The 20,210-nt window shown below is 44.0% G+C and overlaps 1 protein-coding gene across 4 annotated transcripts in view; it reads left to right on the top strand.

Annotated features, from left to right (window-relative positions):
• Positions 1-20,210, top strand: part of LOC137521621 (protein kinase C and casein kinase substrate in neurons protein 1-like) — a 156,325-nt gene that overhangs the window by 122,701 nt on the left and 13,414 nt on the right. For all 4 annotated transcript variants that reach the window (XM_068241114.1, XM_068241117.1, XM_068241116.1 and 1 more), the window contains 4 exons: positions 1,888-1,978; positions 7,921-8,077; positions 10,848-11,083; positions 11,849-12,004. In XM_068241114.1, coding sequence (XP_068097215.1) covers positions 1,888-1,978; positions 7,921-8,077; positions 10,848-11,083; positions 11,849-12,004 — 640 coding nt within the window. The remainder of the gene's footprint in view (positions 1-1,887; positions 1,979-7,920; positions 8,078-10,847; positions 11,084-11,848; positions 12,005-20,210) is intronic.

The raw sequence follows: 20,210 nt of genomic DNA, 5'->3' as shown, positions 1-20,210 counted from the left end.
TCAAATGGAAGTAAACAGGAGACTCCTTATTGTATGAGGTCATTGGATCCTCCAAAGTGAGTTTGCTGCAGGAAACCTATGTCGTCAAATATTCTGCACAGCAAGACAGACATCCGTCATTCCATGCTGCTATATGCAGGGCTGTGGAGTCGGTCCAAAAATCCACCGACTCCGACTCCTCCGTTTAGGATTCCACCGACTCCGACTCCACGACTCCGACTCCTCTAATTTGCATATTACAATTTTGTTGATTAAAAGTATGTAACATGAAATTCGTCTCTTAACTGCCAATGCTTAGGAATTTTAAAAGATAACTGAAGTGAGAAGGATATGTAGACTACTATATTTATTCCCTTTAGACTAAAACTAGTCCTTGGTAAGAGTATTTGTAAAAGGTACAAACCGGAACAAAGAACATCTATCAGGCCCTAGGCAATGTAAGTGTGGGTACATGTAAGAGTGATGTGCATGTACTCTGCAGGGGAATGAGGAGATTGTAAACAGACAACACCTCTGTGTTCAATGTGGACAACATTCTCAGTGGATTCCCTGCAGCTCTGTGGAGATTGCATATGTAGAGTATAGTACTACTGTGTAACAAAGTAAACCTGAGACAGATGAAATTAAAGTTTTATACATACCTGGGGCTTCCTCCAGCCGCCTTCAGGATAATCAGTCCCTCGTTGTCCTCCTCCACCACCTGGATCTTCTGCTAGGAGTCCAGGTACTTGAGCCAGTCAGGCGTAGTGCGCATGCACACACTCCACCGCCAGGAGCATACTACACCTGTGCAGCACTATTGCGCAGGTGCAGAATGTTCCTGGCTGTGGGAGCGGCATGCGGCCGGACAGCGCTGACTGGCTGAATTACCAGGACTCATAGCAGAAGATCCGGGTGGTGGAGGACAGCGAGGGACTGATTAGCCTGAAGGGGGCTGGAGGAAGCCCCAGGTATGTGTAAAACTTTACTTTTCATCCGTCTCAGTTACCCTTTAATTTGTAGTCACCAAACCAAATTTTAATAACATATCACATTATTTGATTTCATCAGCAAAGGGAGTGCATACATTTGCATAAATCAGCATCAATGCAGAATTATTTCCATCTCGTTGACCATCTCTATTAGTGACACAGCTACACATCAGGCTTTATTCTTACAGCATAGATGTTATTTAGTGTATATAAGAGATTCCTGTGTACACATCATATATACAGTCACAATCAGATATGTATATCTGACCTTAAAAATACGGGGACTGCTTTATTGAAGCAGCACAAGTAACTAATTTTGATTGGTTTATTTCATTTTTGTGGACTAAGCACAGCTATTACTGTATATATACTGTATATATACATTATTTTTAATGACTATTATCTGAGAAATAGAACATTTTATCATATTTTCTATTTTAATTACAGTTACAAATTCATTAGGAGTCGGAGTCGGTGCATTTTTTCCCGACTCCGACTCCAGGCACCCAAAATTGCCCGACTCCACAACTCCGACTCCACAACTCCGACTCCGACTCCACAGCCCTGGCTATATGTACTATGTGATTGAGAAGTTGAATGGTGAAGACTCAATCTGTGCAAATTATTCTGAATTAAGTGGTACAATTTTGTAATTTCACCAGAATGACACCCAGCCTCTCATCCATTATTGCAAGTCTAGGGTCAGGTAACCATTTTACAAGTCAAGAATGCACCACTTCTTAATACTGTATTCTGTGTTCCGAAAACTGTATGAGGGTGGTTTTTAATGTGATCTCTGTTCAACATCAGTAGGTATTGTGATCAATATTTTTAGCTTTGGGTGTGACAATTATCCAAGTACCTTGGGGTTACTCATATTATTATGTCTAATGGTTGGTTGTGTGTTGTATTACAGAAGTTTATGCAGAGAGGAACAAGGCCTGGCCATGTCCGTGATATACAGTGAAGTTGCAGGAGATGACACCACCAGTGACAGCTTCTGGATGGTGAGTCCACAGTGTTCATCACTAGAGATTGGGAGTAGGGGGTGCAAACCACCGTACAGTATGTGCATGCAAGAAAGCAAAGAATGTATACAAAGAAAGAAACATCATTATTAGTATGCACAATGAGGGAAATAAGGATCTGATGCCGTGCTGATTTTCCTTGTGTGTCCTTGACCAAGAAATGACCAGTTTATAATTGTAATGGTGGTACGTAATGGTACGTTTATTGTAGCCATGAAAGACAGAATAACAGCAGTCTTGTAGACCAGTACAGCCTTGTGCAGGTCTACAATCTTGTCCCTGACATTCTTGGACAGCTCATGGGTCTTTGCCATAGTGGCTAGTTTGGAATCAATAATTAATTGATTGATTGCTTTTGTGAACAGGTGTCTTTTATACACGTCCTGTAATCAGCTGGGATTAAGAACACTCCCTAATACTAATTAAAGTGGGGAACACTGTTCTTTGAAATAAAATGCAGTCCAACAGACAGGAGATTTTTTGCCATCAACTGACTGAGAATCAAATCAGTCCTAGGCAAATTTCAGGCCCAATAGATCAATGCATTCATCTGTAATGAGTATATTATTACAGTATTCCAAAGCAAGACGATTTAAAGGAAACCAGAGAGGACGAATACTTACCGTTTTATACATACATCCTCCATCCCCATCCGCACGGATCGCTGCCACCCCGCCGTCCTCCTCTGCCTGCAGCTCCAGTACCAGGTCCCCTAATTTCCTCCAGTCGCGACCATTCTGCACAGGAGGAAGTGAGCTCTTTACATATCTCTCCAGCGGCCGAACTAACGGGATCCGATACTGGAGCTTCAGGCAGCAGAGGACGACGGCAGAGGACTGGCCCTGACTGGCTGAAGTTACGGGACCCGGTACCGGCGATAGAGAAGGCTGAGGATGGCGGCGTGGGGGCGATCCATGTGCATGGGGCTGGAGGAAGCCCCATGAATGTATAAAACGGTAAGTATGTGTTGTCTCTGGTACACTTTACCAGAGCACTTCAGATGGGTGTCAGTGCCCCCTCGGGTTGTTGGTGTGCAACCCGCCTGGTGAATCAACTTGGCTGACGGCATTGTTCTCCTTATTCACTTCACCCGCCCTGTGACGCTTCTTGTGCACCACCCTGTCGTCCCTCCTCTTCCAACCCCCTTCCCCCCCCCCCCCCCCCCGCCTCTGTCTAGCCCTGTCCCCCCAAGGTATTGAGTCCCAGTCCCTGCAGGGCACCAGTCCTTTCACATGTCTTGTGGTGGAGGAATTTCATATATGTGCTAATATCATCTCAGAACAGTGGTGTACACAGGATGTCAATGCACTTGCAGCATCTGTCCTGCAGCTTTTTAAATATAATTCTTCTGACTGCTGGTGTAACTCATTTGTAGCATTAGTTCTTCCAAAACACTCCCAAATCGTTGTCCTTTTAAGTGTTTTTTTGAGATTGGGGAACAGACGATAGTCTGGGTAAGGCTCAATATTTGTCAGCACCCCCTCATATATAAACTCTTTTATATAAATAGGAAATGCATAGGAAATAGCTGCTTGTACCCTGGATGGCATTTTCTGCTATGGTAGGCTGCTGTTACGGTGATGCCCTTGGTCTAAATGTTGTGGCTAGAGATAGGTGTGTTTTAAGAAACAGTGCATTAGACAGACAGAACAGGTAGACCTCAGTAAGCATGGTTTTGCATCCTGTCATTTTCTCCATTAAAGGACCACTATCATGAAAATTTTAAAATACATGTTAACACATGCAAATAATAAATATGTTTCTTCCAGAGTAAAATGACCTATACATTACTTTCTCCTATGCTGCTGACACTTACAGTAGGTAGTAAAAATCTGACGGAACTGACAGGTGTTTGACTAGTCCATCGCTTTAAGGGGGATCCTCAGTATTCTATTTATTCTTTACAGGAGCACTCAGTGGAAAAGATCTATAGAAACATGCAGTCCGCCTCCCTACCTGTTTGCACACTATTCTGGCAGTTGGACTGAGCAACTGCTGTTCACTAAGTGCTTTTGAAACTAAAGAAAACCCTGGGAATGTCTCATGAGGAGATGGCCTAGTCCAAAACTTGACAGTTCTGTCAGATTTCTATTACCTACTGTAAGTGATAGCAACATAGGAAAAAAAGTCATTTATAGCATATTTTACTCTGTGAGAAATGTACTTTTTATGTATGTGTTTTCATGTATCTTATATTTTACAATTTTTTGCGATAGTGTTCCTTTAACCTCCTTAGCGGTATTTCCGAGTCAGACTCGGGGCGGAAATGCGCAGCTCAGAGTGGTAATCCTGTGCCTGAGTGAGTTATATGCAGGAGCTGCTGCAGACCTCTCTGTGGTATGTTTTTTTTCTTGTTTTTAGGGTCTAAAAGCCTGTGAAAAAAATTGCATGGCTTTTAAAGCACTAGTGCTATAATACCCTATGGGCCCGTTCTTACTTGGGCAATTTGCGTTAATCGCCAGCTGTCACAGGAGCCCTAGTGGCTGACCGCACTTAGCCTTCTAAACGGTGCCAGCGCACAGATCGTGTGAACTATGGTCGCAGTCAATGCGCAGGAACCATTAAGAATTAGCCGCAGACAACCCAGAAGGGAGCCTGTGAGACACGGGTAATTACAACGTACACACGATTCCACGGTATCTGCCACCACCACTGGTATGGGCCAGTGGACCCGATTTACTGACTGACTAGTCCTGCGAATAAAACGGTTAAACACACGGTATTCTGTCTAGCCAACAACAAACAAACAGTAGCGTATCTTCAGAGACCCGGGATCAGTTCTGTGTGTGCTGATAAGCAGGGTAGCGGAACAGTGAATGACTTGGAGGAAGTCTTTTATTCACAGCAATATAAATAATTAATATATACAGACAATTATTAAAATCAACAATTATTAAAACAGTAGTAGCCAGTATAAAAAATAAAAGAAGGGAGAAAAATACTTAGTTCCTGGAAAGATGTCCTTTAGTGGGAAAACTTGTAAAGTTCTTGATTTCAATCAAAGTTCAGACCAGGTGGATGCCAGCATATCCTCAAGCTGGCAAAGATGAGTTCAAGATGTTTTCAGGGTGGAGGACACTGAGTTTGGGTCCTCTTCCATTCTTATGCCCCTGATTCAGTAGGAGGGAGTGAGGGCGGGCCCACACACCCCCTTAGAACATGAGATGAGTCCTCCCCTTGTCCTGGGAACCAGAAATCATACCTTAACCATATATGGGCTCTATCTCACAGAACCGTACAGGTCAGGGCAGATTTACTAATATTTTCAGGTCTGCCTTGATGTACCCAGCAGCCTGATACCAAACATGAGGGGTGGGACCCTTGTGGTATCAGCAGGGCACTTTCGAACTGCCTAACTGGCAGTCTTTCCCTCAGAATGGTCTGAAATGTCTTCAGAACCAGCGCCAGATAGGGCCAAGCATGCTCTGTTAGTTTGGAGGGTCTGCCAGCCTGGCAACACAGAAAATATGATACATATAGCAGTTTATGGAATATGAGATACCCCTGGGATTGATAGCAGGTCATTCCCAGGCAAAGGCTCTTTGAAGTTTGGGCAGCTAGCTAGGTGTCAGCTCCCCTGCTGGGAGGGAGCCGGAGGGTCTGGCTTTTCTCCCAACTAGATTGCTTCTGTCATGGTCTATACCTGATGGATGGGCCATCAGCACAGCTTGAAGCCAGGGACTCTCTGGGCCCAGGCTCATTAGCATATCAAAAGAGCCATCCAGCAGGTGGGCTGGTGCTATCTCTCTGCTGAAAAAAGACTTCAGCTGCCCCTACACACTCAACCCAGATTGTATCGATTTGAAGCGCAATCGATGCAGAGAATCGAGTGCGATCGCTTTTCTTCACGGGCGGTTACAGGACGCGCCTGCGGCTACGCAACCGTCCGTGACACCAGCGATTAATGCAAATCGCCAAATGCAAACGTGTAGCCTACACCATTTTCAGGCGATTTCCCACGATCGTGTTTCAGTGCTATAGAAGCGCTAAACGCGATCGCGGAAAAAAACGCGGAGATAATCATAAAGCCAGGGAGGTTAAAGGGGATCTTTCACAAAAAAGTAGGCAGTTAGAAAATGAGACAGATGACAGGTTTTGGGCCAGTCCATCTTTTTAAAGCTGGCCACTATTGGTCCAATTTCTAGCGAAAAATCGTTCGAGCGATCAGAAATTCTGATCGGATTGGTTGTAAATAATCTCCATTGGTGGACACAATCGATTATGAACGAGTGAAAAAAATGTCGCCTGAATGAATTTTCGTCGAACGAAAATTTGGATTTTCTTGGTGGTCGTGATAGATAGGAAGCAATGATTGGTTAGTTGATGGTGTAGTGAACGATTTTTCGTCCGATCAGAATTTCTGATCGCTCGAACGATTTTTCGCTAGAAATTGGACCGTTAGTGGCCAGCATAATGGTGGCCATACATGGTACAATAAAAACGTTCGATTTTCCCGTTTATTCGATCTAAATGATCGAATTGAATGAAAGTTGAAAATATTTTTTTTTTTTCGATCAAGAAATTCGAACGATTATCCTGTTTTTTTCTGGAAAAATGATCGGACATGTTGGAAAAATCTTTATATTCGATCTAATGGAATAATCGAACTAAATTATCTAATTGAAAAATTGTACCATGTATGGCCACCTTAAGGGGGATTCTCAGGGCTTTCTTTGTTTTCAACAGCATTTCCTGAACAACAGTTTAACTACCAAAATAGCAAGATACCAGCCGGCCTCCCTAATCACTTGCACACTATTATGTCAGTTAAATTTTGCAACTGTTGTTCAGGAAATGCTGTTGAAAACAAAGAAAGCCCTGAGAATGCCCCTTAAAAAGATGGACTGGCCCAAAAGCTGTCATCTGTCACATTTTTTAACTGCCTACTTTTTTCGCGAAAGAACTCCTTTAAAGAGAATCTGTATTGTTAAAATCGCACAAAAGTAAACATACCAGTGCGTTAGGGGACATCTCCTATTACCCTCTGTCACAATTTCGCCGCTCCCCGCCGCATTAAAAGTGGTTAAAAACAGTTTTAAAAAGTTTGTTTATAAACAATCAAAATGGCCACCAAAACAGGAAGTAGGTTGATGTACAGTATGTCCACACATAGAAAATACATTCATACAAAAGCAGGCTGTATACACCCTTCCTTTTGAATCTCAAGAGATCATTTGTGTGCTTCTTTCCCCCTGCAGCTATCTTCCACTGAAGTGTCAGGCTGTTTCTTCCTTCAGAGTGCAGACAGCTCTGCCTGTATGTAATTCCTCAATATGTAAAAGCCCAGCCAGCTCAGAGGACGATTTATCCAGCTTGTAAAAGATAATAGAGCAGAGAGAAGCTGCACTAATCTAAATAACACACAGCAGTGTGCAGAGAGGGGCCTGGGGGGGGGGGGAGATGCATCACAGAACCACAACACTGAAGAACTTGGCAGCCTTCCAGACACAGGCTGACAAGTCTGACAAGAGAGAGATAAGTTGATTTATTACAGAGATGGTGATAGTAGAACGTGCTGCAGTAAGCCAGAACACATTAGAATAGCTTTTGGAACTTGTAGGATGATAAAAAACAGGATGCAATTTTTGTTACAGAGTCTCTTTAAGTAATGTTGTAACTGCTTGTAACTACCCCTTTTTGACCTCAAGAGTACTAGTCTTAAATTGTTGATCTGAATGGCTGGGGAGATATTTTCACCGCATTTACCACTGGCAAAGCCTCCTCCTGGTACTAAATTTGCAGCCTCCTATATGCCTACACAAGGGAATAGAGGATTTTAGTTCACACTGAGGAGAACCATTAAGTTATATTGAACTATGAAATGTTCTTGCTTGCAGTGCAGTTGGTGCATGTCATGTAGTAGGAATAGTAAAGCTTACAGTATTCCCAAATGACATGGCTGCTTCCTCCCCATTTCCCAGCCTAACAACTATGGCAGCACAGTGAAGCGGACAGAAGATGGCTACAAGCTGTGTGATGACATCGTAGCTTGCTTTCAAGACCGAGCAAAGATAGAGAGACAATATGCCCTACAGATGGACGAATGGACCCGCAAATGGAAACCTCTAGTAGACGCCAGTGAGTAGCTGGATTCATAGGGAATGTTTCTTTATTCACAAATCTGATTTGTTAAATATATTTTAATACAGTATGTACACAATGATAAACCTATTCAAGTAGGGTTGGTCAACGCAATTCTGTATGCAAATTTGGGCAGCTTGAAAATGGGCCAATCAATAAATCAATAGATGGAATTTGATTGGTCCATTTTCAAGCTGCATAAAATTTGCACCATTTTGCATCAACTCGAAATTATTTGCATCTCATTGACCATCCCTATATCCAAGTAAAACAAAAGTTTGCCTTTTTAAAAACAGAAGGTATTTGCGATAATTCAGGTTGGATTGAGCATATGATGTCTCCCACAATGCATCACTGCTGAATATGCAAATCATCATTTGTCGTCCTTGTTAGCTAGCCACACCTCCAGAACCGCTGGAATGCAATGATTTGTCAGCTTGTTAATTGTACAGAGCGACAGTAATCCAACATGCATACAGACTGTTTTGGATTGGTCGATCCTCATTAGTGCATGGCATGGATTAATATGGCTCTATGGAGTAGGACTTTTTGCTTAACATTTTAGTAAAGGGGCTTTTTGGTCCTTTGTAGCCCCTTACACACTCCTATGAGTTCTGGTTCACCATGAGCTTGCTGGGTAGTCTGTATATCCAAGTAGAAATTGCAGTACCGTATTTTGCGGAATATAAGACGCTCCGGCATATAAGACGCACCTAGATTTAGAAGGCAAAAATCAGGAAAAAAAAAAAAAACTAAACCTAGGTGCGTCTATGTTGCAGGGGTGTCTTATGGACCTTTAAACCCCCCAAAACTGTCTCTATCTAAGCTGAACTGCTCATCTACACTAAATCCTGCTACACTACACTTCACTTACCCCTGCTGCCCCCACCAACTACACTACACTACACGAACTAACCCCTGCAGCCAACCCAAACTACACTACACTTCACTAAGTAACCCCTGTAGAAACCCAAACTACACTATACTACTACACTACACTTCACTAACTAACCCCTGCAGCCAACCCAAACTACACTACACTAACTAAATCTTGCACCCAACACAAACTACACTACACTTTGCCCCTGCAGCATATCTCCTGATCCTGCTGCCGCGATCCTGTCCTCCTCCGCCTGACTGCCGACTTCCAAGGGTCATCTGAGGGTCCCAACTGTGGTCATCTGAGGGTCCCAGCCATCCCATCCAGAATCCCGGGTCTTCAGTGTCCCAGTCGCCAGATCGTCTTCACTGCAGACAGCAGCCATGCGGTAATCACTCGCTGCTGCCTCGCCGACATCCTCCATGGTAACGGCGTCCTCTTCCTAGTTACGGTGCCCCCTTCTGTGACGAGCAGCGCATGTGCGCCTGACGTCATGCGTGACCCGGCGCACATGCGCCGCTCGTCACACAGAAGGGGGCACCGTAACTAGGAAGAGGACGCCGTTACCATGGAGGATGTCGGCGAGGCAGCAGCGCGTGATTACCGCATGGCTGCTGTCTGCAGTGAAGACGATCTGGCGACTGGGACACTGAAGAGCCGGGATTCTGGATGGGATGGCTGGGACCCTCAGATGACCACAGCTGGGACCCTCGGATGACCCTTGGATGGCGGCAGAAAGACGGAGGAGGACAGGATCGCGGCTGCAGGAACCGGTAAGTATGTTTTGGGGCCCAAATACCGTACCTTTAGAATATAAGACGCACCCACTTTTTCCCCCTAGTTTTGGGGAAGAAAAAGTGCGTCTTATATTCCGAAAAATACGGTACTTGTTTTACCGAAAAACCTGGAAAAATGTTTAACTGAAATTGATATGATTGAACTGAGCAACTGCCATTCAGTAAGTGCTTTTTAAAATGAAGAAAGCTCTGAGAATCCCCCATAAAGAGATGGACTAGTCCAAATCCGGTCAGATCTGTCAGATTTTTAATGCCTACTGTAAGCTACAGAGAGATAGAAAAAAGTGATTTATACTGCGTTTTAGTCTGGAACAAAAGTACATTTCATACATATACTTACACATGCATTTTACATTTTCCAATTTTTCAAGATAGTGGTCCTTTAAATCCAATATTTAAAAAAAAACTTCCACATTAGTATTTTACCTAATTAAAAGCAGCTGTGAATTCCTGGAAATCAATTACCATGTACTACTATTAAATATATGTGTCAATGAGTTCTTGAGATAATGTTGAGAAAATGTGCTGTACGCTATCAAGAGTATCACATGAGTGAAGCAGGTATATTGCGTAAGGCCTGAGTCCAGCTAGAGCATATTCAGCTGAGATTTGTGCTTTCTAGGAATTGATGGTGATTCCAAAAGTGGTTCACCAATGTAACCCTATGGCCGTGATTCCACTGGAGTAATTGTGATTTGCCAAAATCGCAGTCATGGTGCATGGAACATTTTCAGTGTGATTTCATCGGCCAAGGCCAAAACCGATTTTCCTGTTTTTACTGGTAAAGGTTCTCAAAAAAAAAAAAATACTAGCATTCTTGAAAGTGAATTGCCATCCCTATTGAGCCCCAGGCCAAGGGAATGTGTCTCCTGAGACCTCTAAGTAGGAGTGTCCAACCAGATGGGCTACAGACATTTACCGGAATCATTAGCTCCGTCTATGTTATCACCTAAAGGTTAGTGAAAGTGTCATAGACCAGCAGAGCAGTATGGACTTACAGTTATTAGCACATTATGCATATTCGTTATTATGCAAGTACATACAAGTGTATTTCTACACATTTAGACGTGGATTCTATCTTTATTGGCAGGCCCCATGTATGGCTCTCTCTTGCGCGCCTGGCAGTCCTTCATGACGGCTACAGAAAGGCTCAGCGCTTTACATGTGCAGATCCAGAAGACCTTGATGACAGATGACACAGACAGAATACGCAACTGGCAGAAGGACGCCTATCACCGCAAGATATTCGGTGGCTTCAAGGAGTCCTGCGAATTAGAGAGCGGCTTCCACAAGGCACAGAAGCCTTGGGCCAAGAAGCTGAAGAAGGTAAGAGTCTGCTGCAGTTCTAGAAACCAGGATGTCTGCTACAAAAGGCAAAGGTGTAACTACAGAGCAGGCAACTGTAAATAGTGCCATCACAATACTACCCACTAGTGCAAAAGTGGAAGCATGCGCTCTAGTTGATGAAAATGAATAGGCCACTGAAGGTTTGGGAATGGTGGTTTCTCCGCCCATTTGTATTGCATCCTGTAGAGTTTTTTTAACAGCACAAAGTGGTAACTGACTTTTTTTTAAAAATATAAAATCTTACACCCATCCATATACATACTTTTTGTGCCCCTAGGCCAAGTATGTTGTGGCTCTCCTTTCATGTGCAGCACCCCCTCACATTCCATATGTATCATCCATGCAGAGGCGTATCTACAGGGGTGCAGGAATGGCATGTGCCATGGGCGCCACTTACTGGAGGCGCTGCTCTCTAGCAACCTTGGTGTTCTCCATACAGATTCTAGTTTTTATCTGGGGGTGTCAATAGCATGTTTGGGGACTTTGCTGTTCACTGCTAAATTTGGCAAGAAATTCTGCAAAATTTTATGCGAAAATACGAATGACTACACGAAATCAATTGAATTTGCAAATCGTAATTACGTATAAGCGTAATTGTGAAAATGTACACGAAATTTAGTGGAATCGTAATTTGTTTATTGCGATCATCACTGGTGGCAGGGCTGTATAATTTGCAGTTGTCCCTCATGCTAGAAATACTATACAACTGGTGATCCTCTGCTGTGCAATATTGGTGTTTTGCAGCTTGAAAAGGCAAAGTTCTCATACCACAAAGCCTGCAAAAAGGAGCACTTTGCGACTGTCCGAGAAAACAATGGAAAAATCAACCCAGAATTGTCTCTTGAGAAACAGAAGAAACTCACAGAAGATCGTGAAAAATGTAAGCAGGATAAGGACAAGGTAAGGCAAGATTCCCAGTCACTGTCCTGCACTGTTTCTGTGGTACTATACAGACACTTCACCTGTTTTCTATACATCGAGACCTATACATACACCTATGCATTGAGGCTATGACTTTCAGCAAATTAAAGGAAGATTTTGTAATTCCTTGTGGCTTTAAGGACAGCAACGTTAGTAAAATAGATCAGATCATTTGCAACTTAGTAGAATCCATGTATTATTTTCAGTGTGAACTGATGAAACAAGATATCTTTCAGTACTTGTGGACCACAGATGATCCAGAGCAGGGCCAAGACACAGGTTCTCCAGCACTAGGGGTGAAGATTCCAATGTGCGAGCCCCTCCCCCCCCCCCCCGAATTGTGCGCACCCCAGTATAGATAAATGTGCCCCCAGTATTAGGAAGACCCTCTTCCCAGTTTAGAAGAAAGCCCCAGTTTAGAAGATGTTCCCCCAGCATTTGGTAGCTCCCCTCGCCAGGTTAGACAGCTAGATGTGCCCCTGGTATTAGGTAGCCCCCCTCTCTGGTGGTCATTTCAGATGCAGCCTTAGTGGTATGCGCTGGCGTTCTCCTCGCTGTTCAACCAAATGTAAGTTACACATTTTTTTGCTTAGCTGCTCCCAAGGTTTTAAATTTAGGTTAGGTCACTTGCTCCGAGGTTTGCCTCACCGTGGCGCAAGTGTCTAGTATAATATACTTTGCGTGCAAACCATATTGGAAGCTAAAGTTCCTCCTAGTTTAATAAATGTTAGCACTTGTCTTGGATGCAGGGCATGCATTTTTCAGTCTGGCAGAGGCGGTGTATGCCTGTGAGATTAATCATTCAATTGCAACGTGTTTAGGGATGCGCATCCTTTCCCCCTACCTTTCCTTAACTATGTAACTGTCAGGTTAGCTGCTCCCAGCCCCTCCTCCTGAGTTTCCTGTTTGCATGATAAGTAGTAGCAGATTTGTATATGATTTGCATCTGAGTTGAATGCGAAGTGTGCAGAAAATCTATTTAGGTGCTGCACACTGAGCTGGTGGTCATTTCAGATGCAGCCTTAGTGGTATGCGCTGGCGTTCTCCTCGCAGCCCCCCTCTCCAGCATAGATAGCCAGTTCTACCCCCAGTATTAGGTAGCCCCCCCAGTGTAATAGCCAAATGTATATCTAGTATTAGCCCCATCCCCAGTATAATAGCTAGATGTGCCCCAGTATTAGACTGATCACGCGCCATTACAATAGCCTATAATAGTCAGATGTTCCCCCATACAGTATTAGGCAGCCCCTCTCCCCATATGCAGTGTTATGAAGTTCAGCGGGCAAGGATTACAGGCAACGCGCATTCACCTCCTATGGGTTCCAGGCCCTGCAGGTCCCGTCTGTCTTCTCTGACCCGCCTCCGCTCTGTATTTCCTGTTACTCATCTCTATTTGAGAAGCAGGAAGTACAAAGCGGCAGCAGTACAGAGAAGATAGACGGGACCTCCAGTGCCTGGAACTCGGAGGAGGTGATTGTGTACTGTAATTCCTCTCCTGCTGCACTCAACGCAGTCAATAAGGGGGGTGGGAAGGAGCGCACATGTTGCCACACAGTGACAAGAGTGGGGCCCAAGGAGAGGTAGTCAGGCTCACCTCCCTGCACCCTTGCAGCTCTGTCCCGAGTGGCAGGAGCCTATCCAGCCTCTGCCTCAGCTTGACCCTGATCCAGAGGCTTCCATCTACAGAAGTAAGTATCTAACTTTTACTTTTTTCCCTGCTTCAGGTTCACTTTAACCACAAAGATCAGGCATGTCCAGAGTCCGGCACAGGGGCCAAATGCGGCCCGCCGAGCCTTTTCTGGTGGCCCCCAAAGCTCTCTACAGTTGCTAATTCCATGCGGCCTGCAGGCCTTAGCTGTGGTGCCGCATACATGGGTCACGTTGTGTCCATGTAGGTAATCAGCCACCACTGTAGCAGTAACAGCCACGGATTAGCAGCTGCCACTGTGCTAACTACACACGGTTTATGGGTTATTTTCCGTGGAGATTTTTTACTTTACAAAATGTCACTGGCATAGTGTACCTAACGGCAATCGGCAAAAACTGTGTTTAATTTCACTAGTTCGGCCTCCTAGCACTCTCAAGGACAGGTGATATGGCCCTTGGCCTAAAGAGGTTGCACACCCCTGACATAGATAGATGAAATGCAGATACTTCCATGTTTCATTACTGCAGAAAATTACAGTGACCTTACAGATTTGCATTTTACAATCACAAGATGCACCCTGGTTGTGTAATAAGGAACAGGGCTCATTCATCATACAGTTCTCGTGATCAGGGCCATGCAAAGGATCCAGATTACTCAGGGGCCAAACACATTTCACCGCCCAAGGGTCACTTCTCCCAAGTCAAACAATGTGACCATAGGCGGTAGGTGAAAGGAGGAGGAAGTGATACCCCCCAAACTAAGATAGCAGCATCCCCTTCCCCGATTTCCCCCCTCCCCCAAAAAACCCTGGGAAAAAAATAGCAATTGTTGGCCTTCTCCCCACCCCCTTCCTTTCGTGAGATTAAATACAGGAAATCCTTGCGTATAATTTAGACATGTTGGGGGGCGCATGCGCGGTGCGGAGGGATGAGGACGGGTGCTCCGTAGGCTCCGATCACAGCACGGACCGAATGAGGCATAACTCCTGAACCGCCCAACTTTAACGAGCACAAGAGGCACCGGAGGCTGTAGGAAGATCCCTTCTACCATTTGCATGTCAGCTGGCCAGGGGAAAGCTAAGGACTCCGCGGACAGATCGCTGGACTTCTTCAGGCCGCGCGGAGCTGCTGCAGCCAAAATGGCCGCCGAGAAACAACAGGAGATGAGCGGGCAGACTTCAGAAGCAGGAGCTACTATCCAGCGTACGGATTTTAAATTAAAGGACATTACAGACCTATTGGCAGAGCTGAAGGCTTCTTTTAAGAATGAAATCAGAACGGCAGTCTCCACATTATCAGCACAAATAGAGGAGCTGGGGAACAGAACAAATAGGCTGGAAATAAGAGTGGATGAAGCTGCGGACGCCATTAACGGTCTCCAAAACCAGAATACAGCACAAGAAGAGAGAATAACAAACAATGAAGATAAATTGGAAGACCTGGATAACCGGGGAAGAAGGGAGAATATCAGAATAAGGTCAGTCCCTGAATCGGTGACGGATGTCAAAGGTTATGTGTTCGCGCTTTTTAAGGCATTATTACCAGACATTCCGAACGAAATGCTGAGATTTGATAGAATTCACAGAGCATTGAAAGCCCCCAAAAACCCTGATTGGGCAAGAGATATTATCCTCAAAATGCACTATGCAGAAGCAAAAGAGGAAGTAATTAAAGCAGCACGCAGCATGGGCCAGAATGGAATAGGAGAACACAAGGCCCAGATATTCCTGGACATCTCCCCCATCACGCTGGCAAAAAGGCGCACTCTTAGACCCATCACTACAGCATTGCAGAAGAAAGCTGTTCCTTATCGATGGAGATTCCCCTTCGCTCTAGCGTTTAATCTGGGCCCCAAGAGATATCAAATATACACCTTACAAGAAGGCCTAAAGGCACTTAAAGATAATGGAGCCCAAGACATACCAGAGGACACCCCGATGGACTCCTCAAACAAATCAAAGAGAATGAACAGAGACTGACAGGAAGCCCATCACTCTGCATACAAAAAGAGCAGAGAAAATCAGCACACCCCATCTAAGATTCCTAGAGCAGCCAAGACGACTTCGGACAATACCTGAAAGAATGCAGATAAGTCCTTCTTTGATATAATCTGCACTGCAAGATCCATGCTCATCCTTTGATGAACGCTGAACTGTACTATGGATCTCCCACCATTATGCTTTACTATCTGAGAAGAACAGAAAGCTGAGTATATACATAAGAATTCTCTAGTTAAAGTGTTCTTTGTTTATGCCTCATATACTTATATAGCATATATCGTAGGAAAAAGGTTCAGGAGTTTTGATTTCACAACTACTATAGATAAATAAGAAAGGTCCAGCTGTGTTAAGTTGCTGCCCCACTACTTATCTTCTCTCTAATAAGATGTTGAAGTTAACTTATAATGCGTACCATATGTTATGGTTTTGTACGCTACACTTACTCAGTTCAAACAGTATAATGTTAAATAAGCTCAATATGTCAATTCCTACAGTTTGTCAGAACACAGGGATGGGGGGATCCTTGCACACAAGACAGTGGCCTGCTCCTTGGAGAAACGAGAACAGCAACATTGACACTATAGAATGGCCCACATGAAAATAATCTCACATAACGCCCAGGGCCTTAACAGCCCAATGAAAAGGGCAAAATGTATGAAATTTTATAAAGCTAAAAATCCCTCGATTATTATGATACAAGAAACACATTTCACAAGAGTCTCATACCCGAAATTTTATCATAAATTCTTCCCAGATTTTTATTTATCGAGCCACCCTTCGGCTAAGAGGAATGGTGTTGCTATCCTCTTTCACAAAGACACACCATTTACATTTCGTAAGAAGATATCAGATAACGAGGGGCGTTACATATTCTTAGAAGGGGATATGGAAGGGAAGCCAGTAATTATAGGAAATATATATGCTCCGTCCACAAAAAATAGCGCCTTCTTTAAGGAGATTATGGACATCCTACAAAAATGTGATGATACAAACATCATATTAGGCGGAGACATGAATTTAGTATTGAATCCCAAAATAGATCACCAATCCATATCCTCTATCTCAGAAAGGAACGCCCCACCTAAGTCATTTATTAGACTCTTAAAAGAATTTTGCCTCACAGATACGTGGAGAGAAGTACATCCCAAAAAGAAGGATTTCACCTTCTTCTCCCACCCACATCATAGTTCGTCTAGGCTGGACTATATTTTTTCCTCGAAAATATTCACAACCAGAATTAAAGACTCGACCATCCAAAGCATCATATGATACCTGGCAAACATCACTAACACACCTTTCAGACAAACAAAAATCCGTCCTATCAAAGGCCGACCTAGCAAAATGCACCCGTATATACGAACAGGGTGACAAGACTGGCAAACTGCTAGCATACCTGATAGGGGAAGAGCGACCCAGCTATCATATTGGCTTAATACAAAATCAAGCAGGCGAGAATCTGAGCAATGCCCAAGACATAAATAATGAATTTACAGCTTATTACAAAAAACTATACTCCTCACCCCAACCCAGCCCACCACCACAAATTATGGCATTTTTAGATACTCTGCACTTCCCAGTGGTGTCTGCTGATGACAGAGTTTTCCTGGAAGCAGACATCACTGAGGAAGAGATTAAAGAAGTCATTAAGGGTCTGCCGGACTCTAAATCTCCCGGCACAGACGGACTGCCAGCGGCTTTTTATAAACAATACAGAAAAATGCTCACCCCGCGCCTTCTTCGACTATTCAAACACATTCTAGAAACTGGCCACCTTCCCCATTCAATGCAAGAAGCGCTAATTACCGTCCTCCCCAAAAAAGGCAAAGACCTAACACTATGTCAATCATACCGCCCGATATCCTTACTAAACCAAGATTACAAATTATTAGCTAAAATACTCTCCATCCGATTGAACTCAATTATCACCAAAATAATACACCCGGATCAGTCCGGGTTTATCCCAGGTAAAGGGACCGACATTAACCTGAGACGGTTAATGACTAACCTTGAAATAACTCATGATCACGTTGGCTCGCGCGTGGTGGTTTCCCTTGATGCCGAAAAGGCCTTCGACGTGGTGGATTGGGATTTTTTATGGGGAACCATGCATAAATTTGGCATTGGTGCTAAGTTTGTACAATGGATCAGAGTGCTTTACACCACGCCGAGGGCCTTAGTACGCACTGGGCTAAATATCTCTCCCCCTTTTGTGCTCTCAAGGGGAACGAGACAGGGCTGCCCGTTATCACCAACACTGTTCGCTATTGCAATCGAACCGCTAGCTATTATGATTAGGGCCAACACGCAAATTCGGGGGTTACAATATGGGTCTTGCTCAGAAAAAAATTCTCTTTACGCAGACGATATACTACTATATTTAACGGATCCCGGTCCCTCTTTAGCAGCCGCACTCTCCTCAATAAAAACATACGGATCCCACTCTGGCTTTAAAGTCAATTGGGACAAATCGGTGATACTGCCACTAGACACACAAGTCATACCTCCTCTTCCCGTAAACCCTCTTAGATGGGTGTCGGAGATTACCTATTTAGGGATCAAAATTACGAGAATCCCACAAGACTACACCTGCTTAAACCTCCACCCTGCTCTGACCAAACTCAAACAGAAATGCCAAGCCTGGAAAACCCTACCCCTGACACTACTAGGACGGGCAAACGCCATCAAAATGAACATGCTACCTAAATTTCTTTACTACTTTAGAAACTGTCCAGTGTTGCTTCCCAAAAAGTTCTTCATAGAAATAAATAAAAATATCTCCGCCCTGCTGTGGTACTCCAAAAACCCCCGTATCGCACTTTCAGCTCTGCAGCTCAATCAAACCCAGGGAGGCATTGGCCTCCCTGACTTTGAATACTATTATTGGGCCTCCAGTCTAGTTAGCATACGTTGGTGGTTTGCCCAATCCCCACTAAACCCTGCTACTGTTCTGGAGGCTGAAATCATGGGCTCATTTAACGCCCTTACCAGTCTCCCATTCAGAGGCAGTAAACAAATTCCACGCGCAACCACAAACATGCTTAATACAGTACGAGTATGGGAGAAAATAAATAGTCTCATGTCCCGCCCTGGGCAAATTTCTCCGTTCACACCGCTCTGGACTAACCATACCCTACCCCACTTCCTAACGGTTCCAGACCCTAAAATCTGGGCGGACCACGGCATTACCAAGCTAGCGGACATTACAGACAATAGCTCCCTCAAATCGTTTACAACACTAAAACGGGAATTTAGCATACCCCCCTTTATGTACTTTCGATACATACAGCTAAGGCATGCATTTAAAGCACAATTTCACCCCACAGACGGCCCTCTGCTGATACAGTCACACCTTATTGAGGCAGAAATTATCAAGGAACATCTTTAACATGTTGTATCCACCTTTTACAAATTATTTCCTCCAAGGGGTAGAGGAATCGCTGAGGACCTCCTCAAAAAATGGCAATCTGATATCCCGGACCTAACCACAGAGAGATGGGAGACTATCCTCAGCTACTTCTTTACGACCACTATTGCATCCAGAGACAGGCTAGTTGCCCTCAAATTCATCCACAGATGCTATCTATCTCCAGCAAGACTACTTAGAATCTACCCAAATTCAATGGGAGCATGCAATAGATGCGCGCAGGCCAAAGCAGACTCTTTCCACGTTTTCTGGCAATGCACTCACATAGCACCATATTGGAAACATATCCACGCAGAACTTCAGAGAATATTTAGCATCCTTATACCATTTACCCCCGAGGCTTTATTGCTGGGTAGTATTGAGGATAGCCTTTTATCCACTCACAAGCTGACAGCATACAGGACACTGGTAGCTTATGCACGAAAGATGATAGTGTTAAAATGTAACCAAGAAACCCCCCCACGTATGAAGCACTGGAAAGCGTATGTCCACAAGGACTTAATATATATTAAACGAGTATATACTAAGAGGAAATGTCCTAAGAAATTCGCTAAAACATGGAACAAGTGGCTTTCATACTATGATTTAGAGTTCATTGATTAATATCTAGTTTACTAACCTAACCGCTGATATTACAGTACTCTGGAGAGGCATGCGACCGGACCAGACCCTCCCCCCCTATGCCCCCCCCCTCTTCTGAGATTACAGAACACCATCATACCGAGCAATATTCTCCCGCTTTCCCTTCTGGACTGTATTGTACCAATGTTACAATGTTGAATTTGTTATGCTGTAGTGGCGCTGTTGCCACTTAAAACTCAATAAAAATATTCTTTCAAAAAAAAAAAAAAAGACTCGACCATCATACACTCCTCAATATCAGATCACTCAGTTGTAATTTCTACATTTACTTTATCCTATAAGACTACATAAATCCCTAGATGGAGAGTCCCACCTTTTATACTACAGAATCCCAAAAATGTTCAGAAACTTTCCTCACTATTAGAGGATTATTTCGCACTCAATAAACCAAATGAAACTTCAACAAGTAACTGGTGGGACGCTCATAAAGCCTATATCAGGGGCCACTTCATCAGCCTATCAAAAGCCATTC

This window comes from Hyperolius riggenbachi, chromosome 6 (assembly GCF_040937935.1).
Source record: "Hyperolius riggenbachi isolate aHypRig1 chromosome 6, aHypRig1.pri, whole genome shotgun sequence".
NCBI lineage: Eukaryota > Metazoa > Chordata > Amphibia > Anura > Hyperoliidae > Hyperolius > Hyperolius riggenbachi.
Note: the sequence above shows the minus strand (reverse complement) of the source record. Positions and strands in the feature narration are given on the sequence as shown.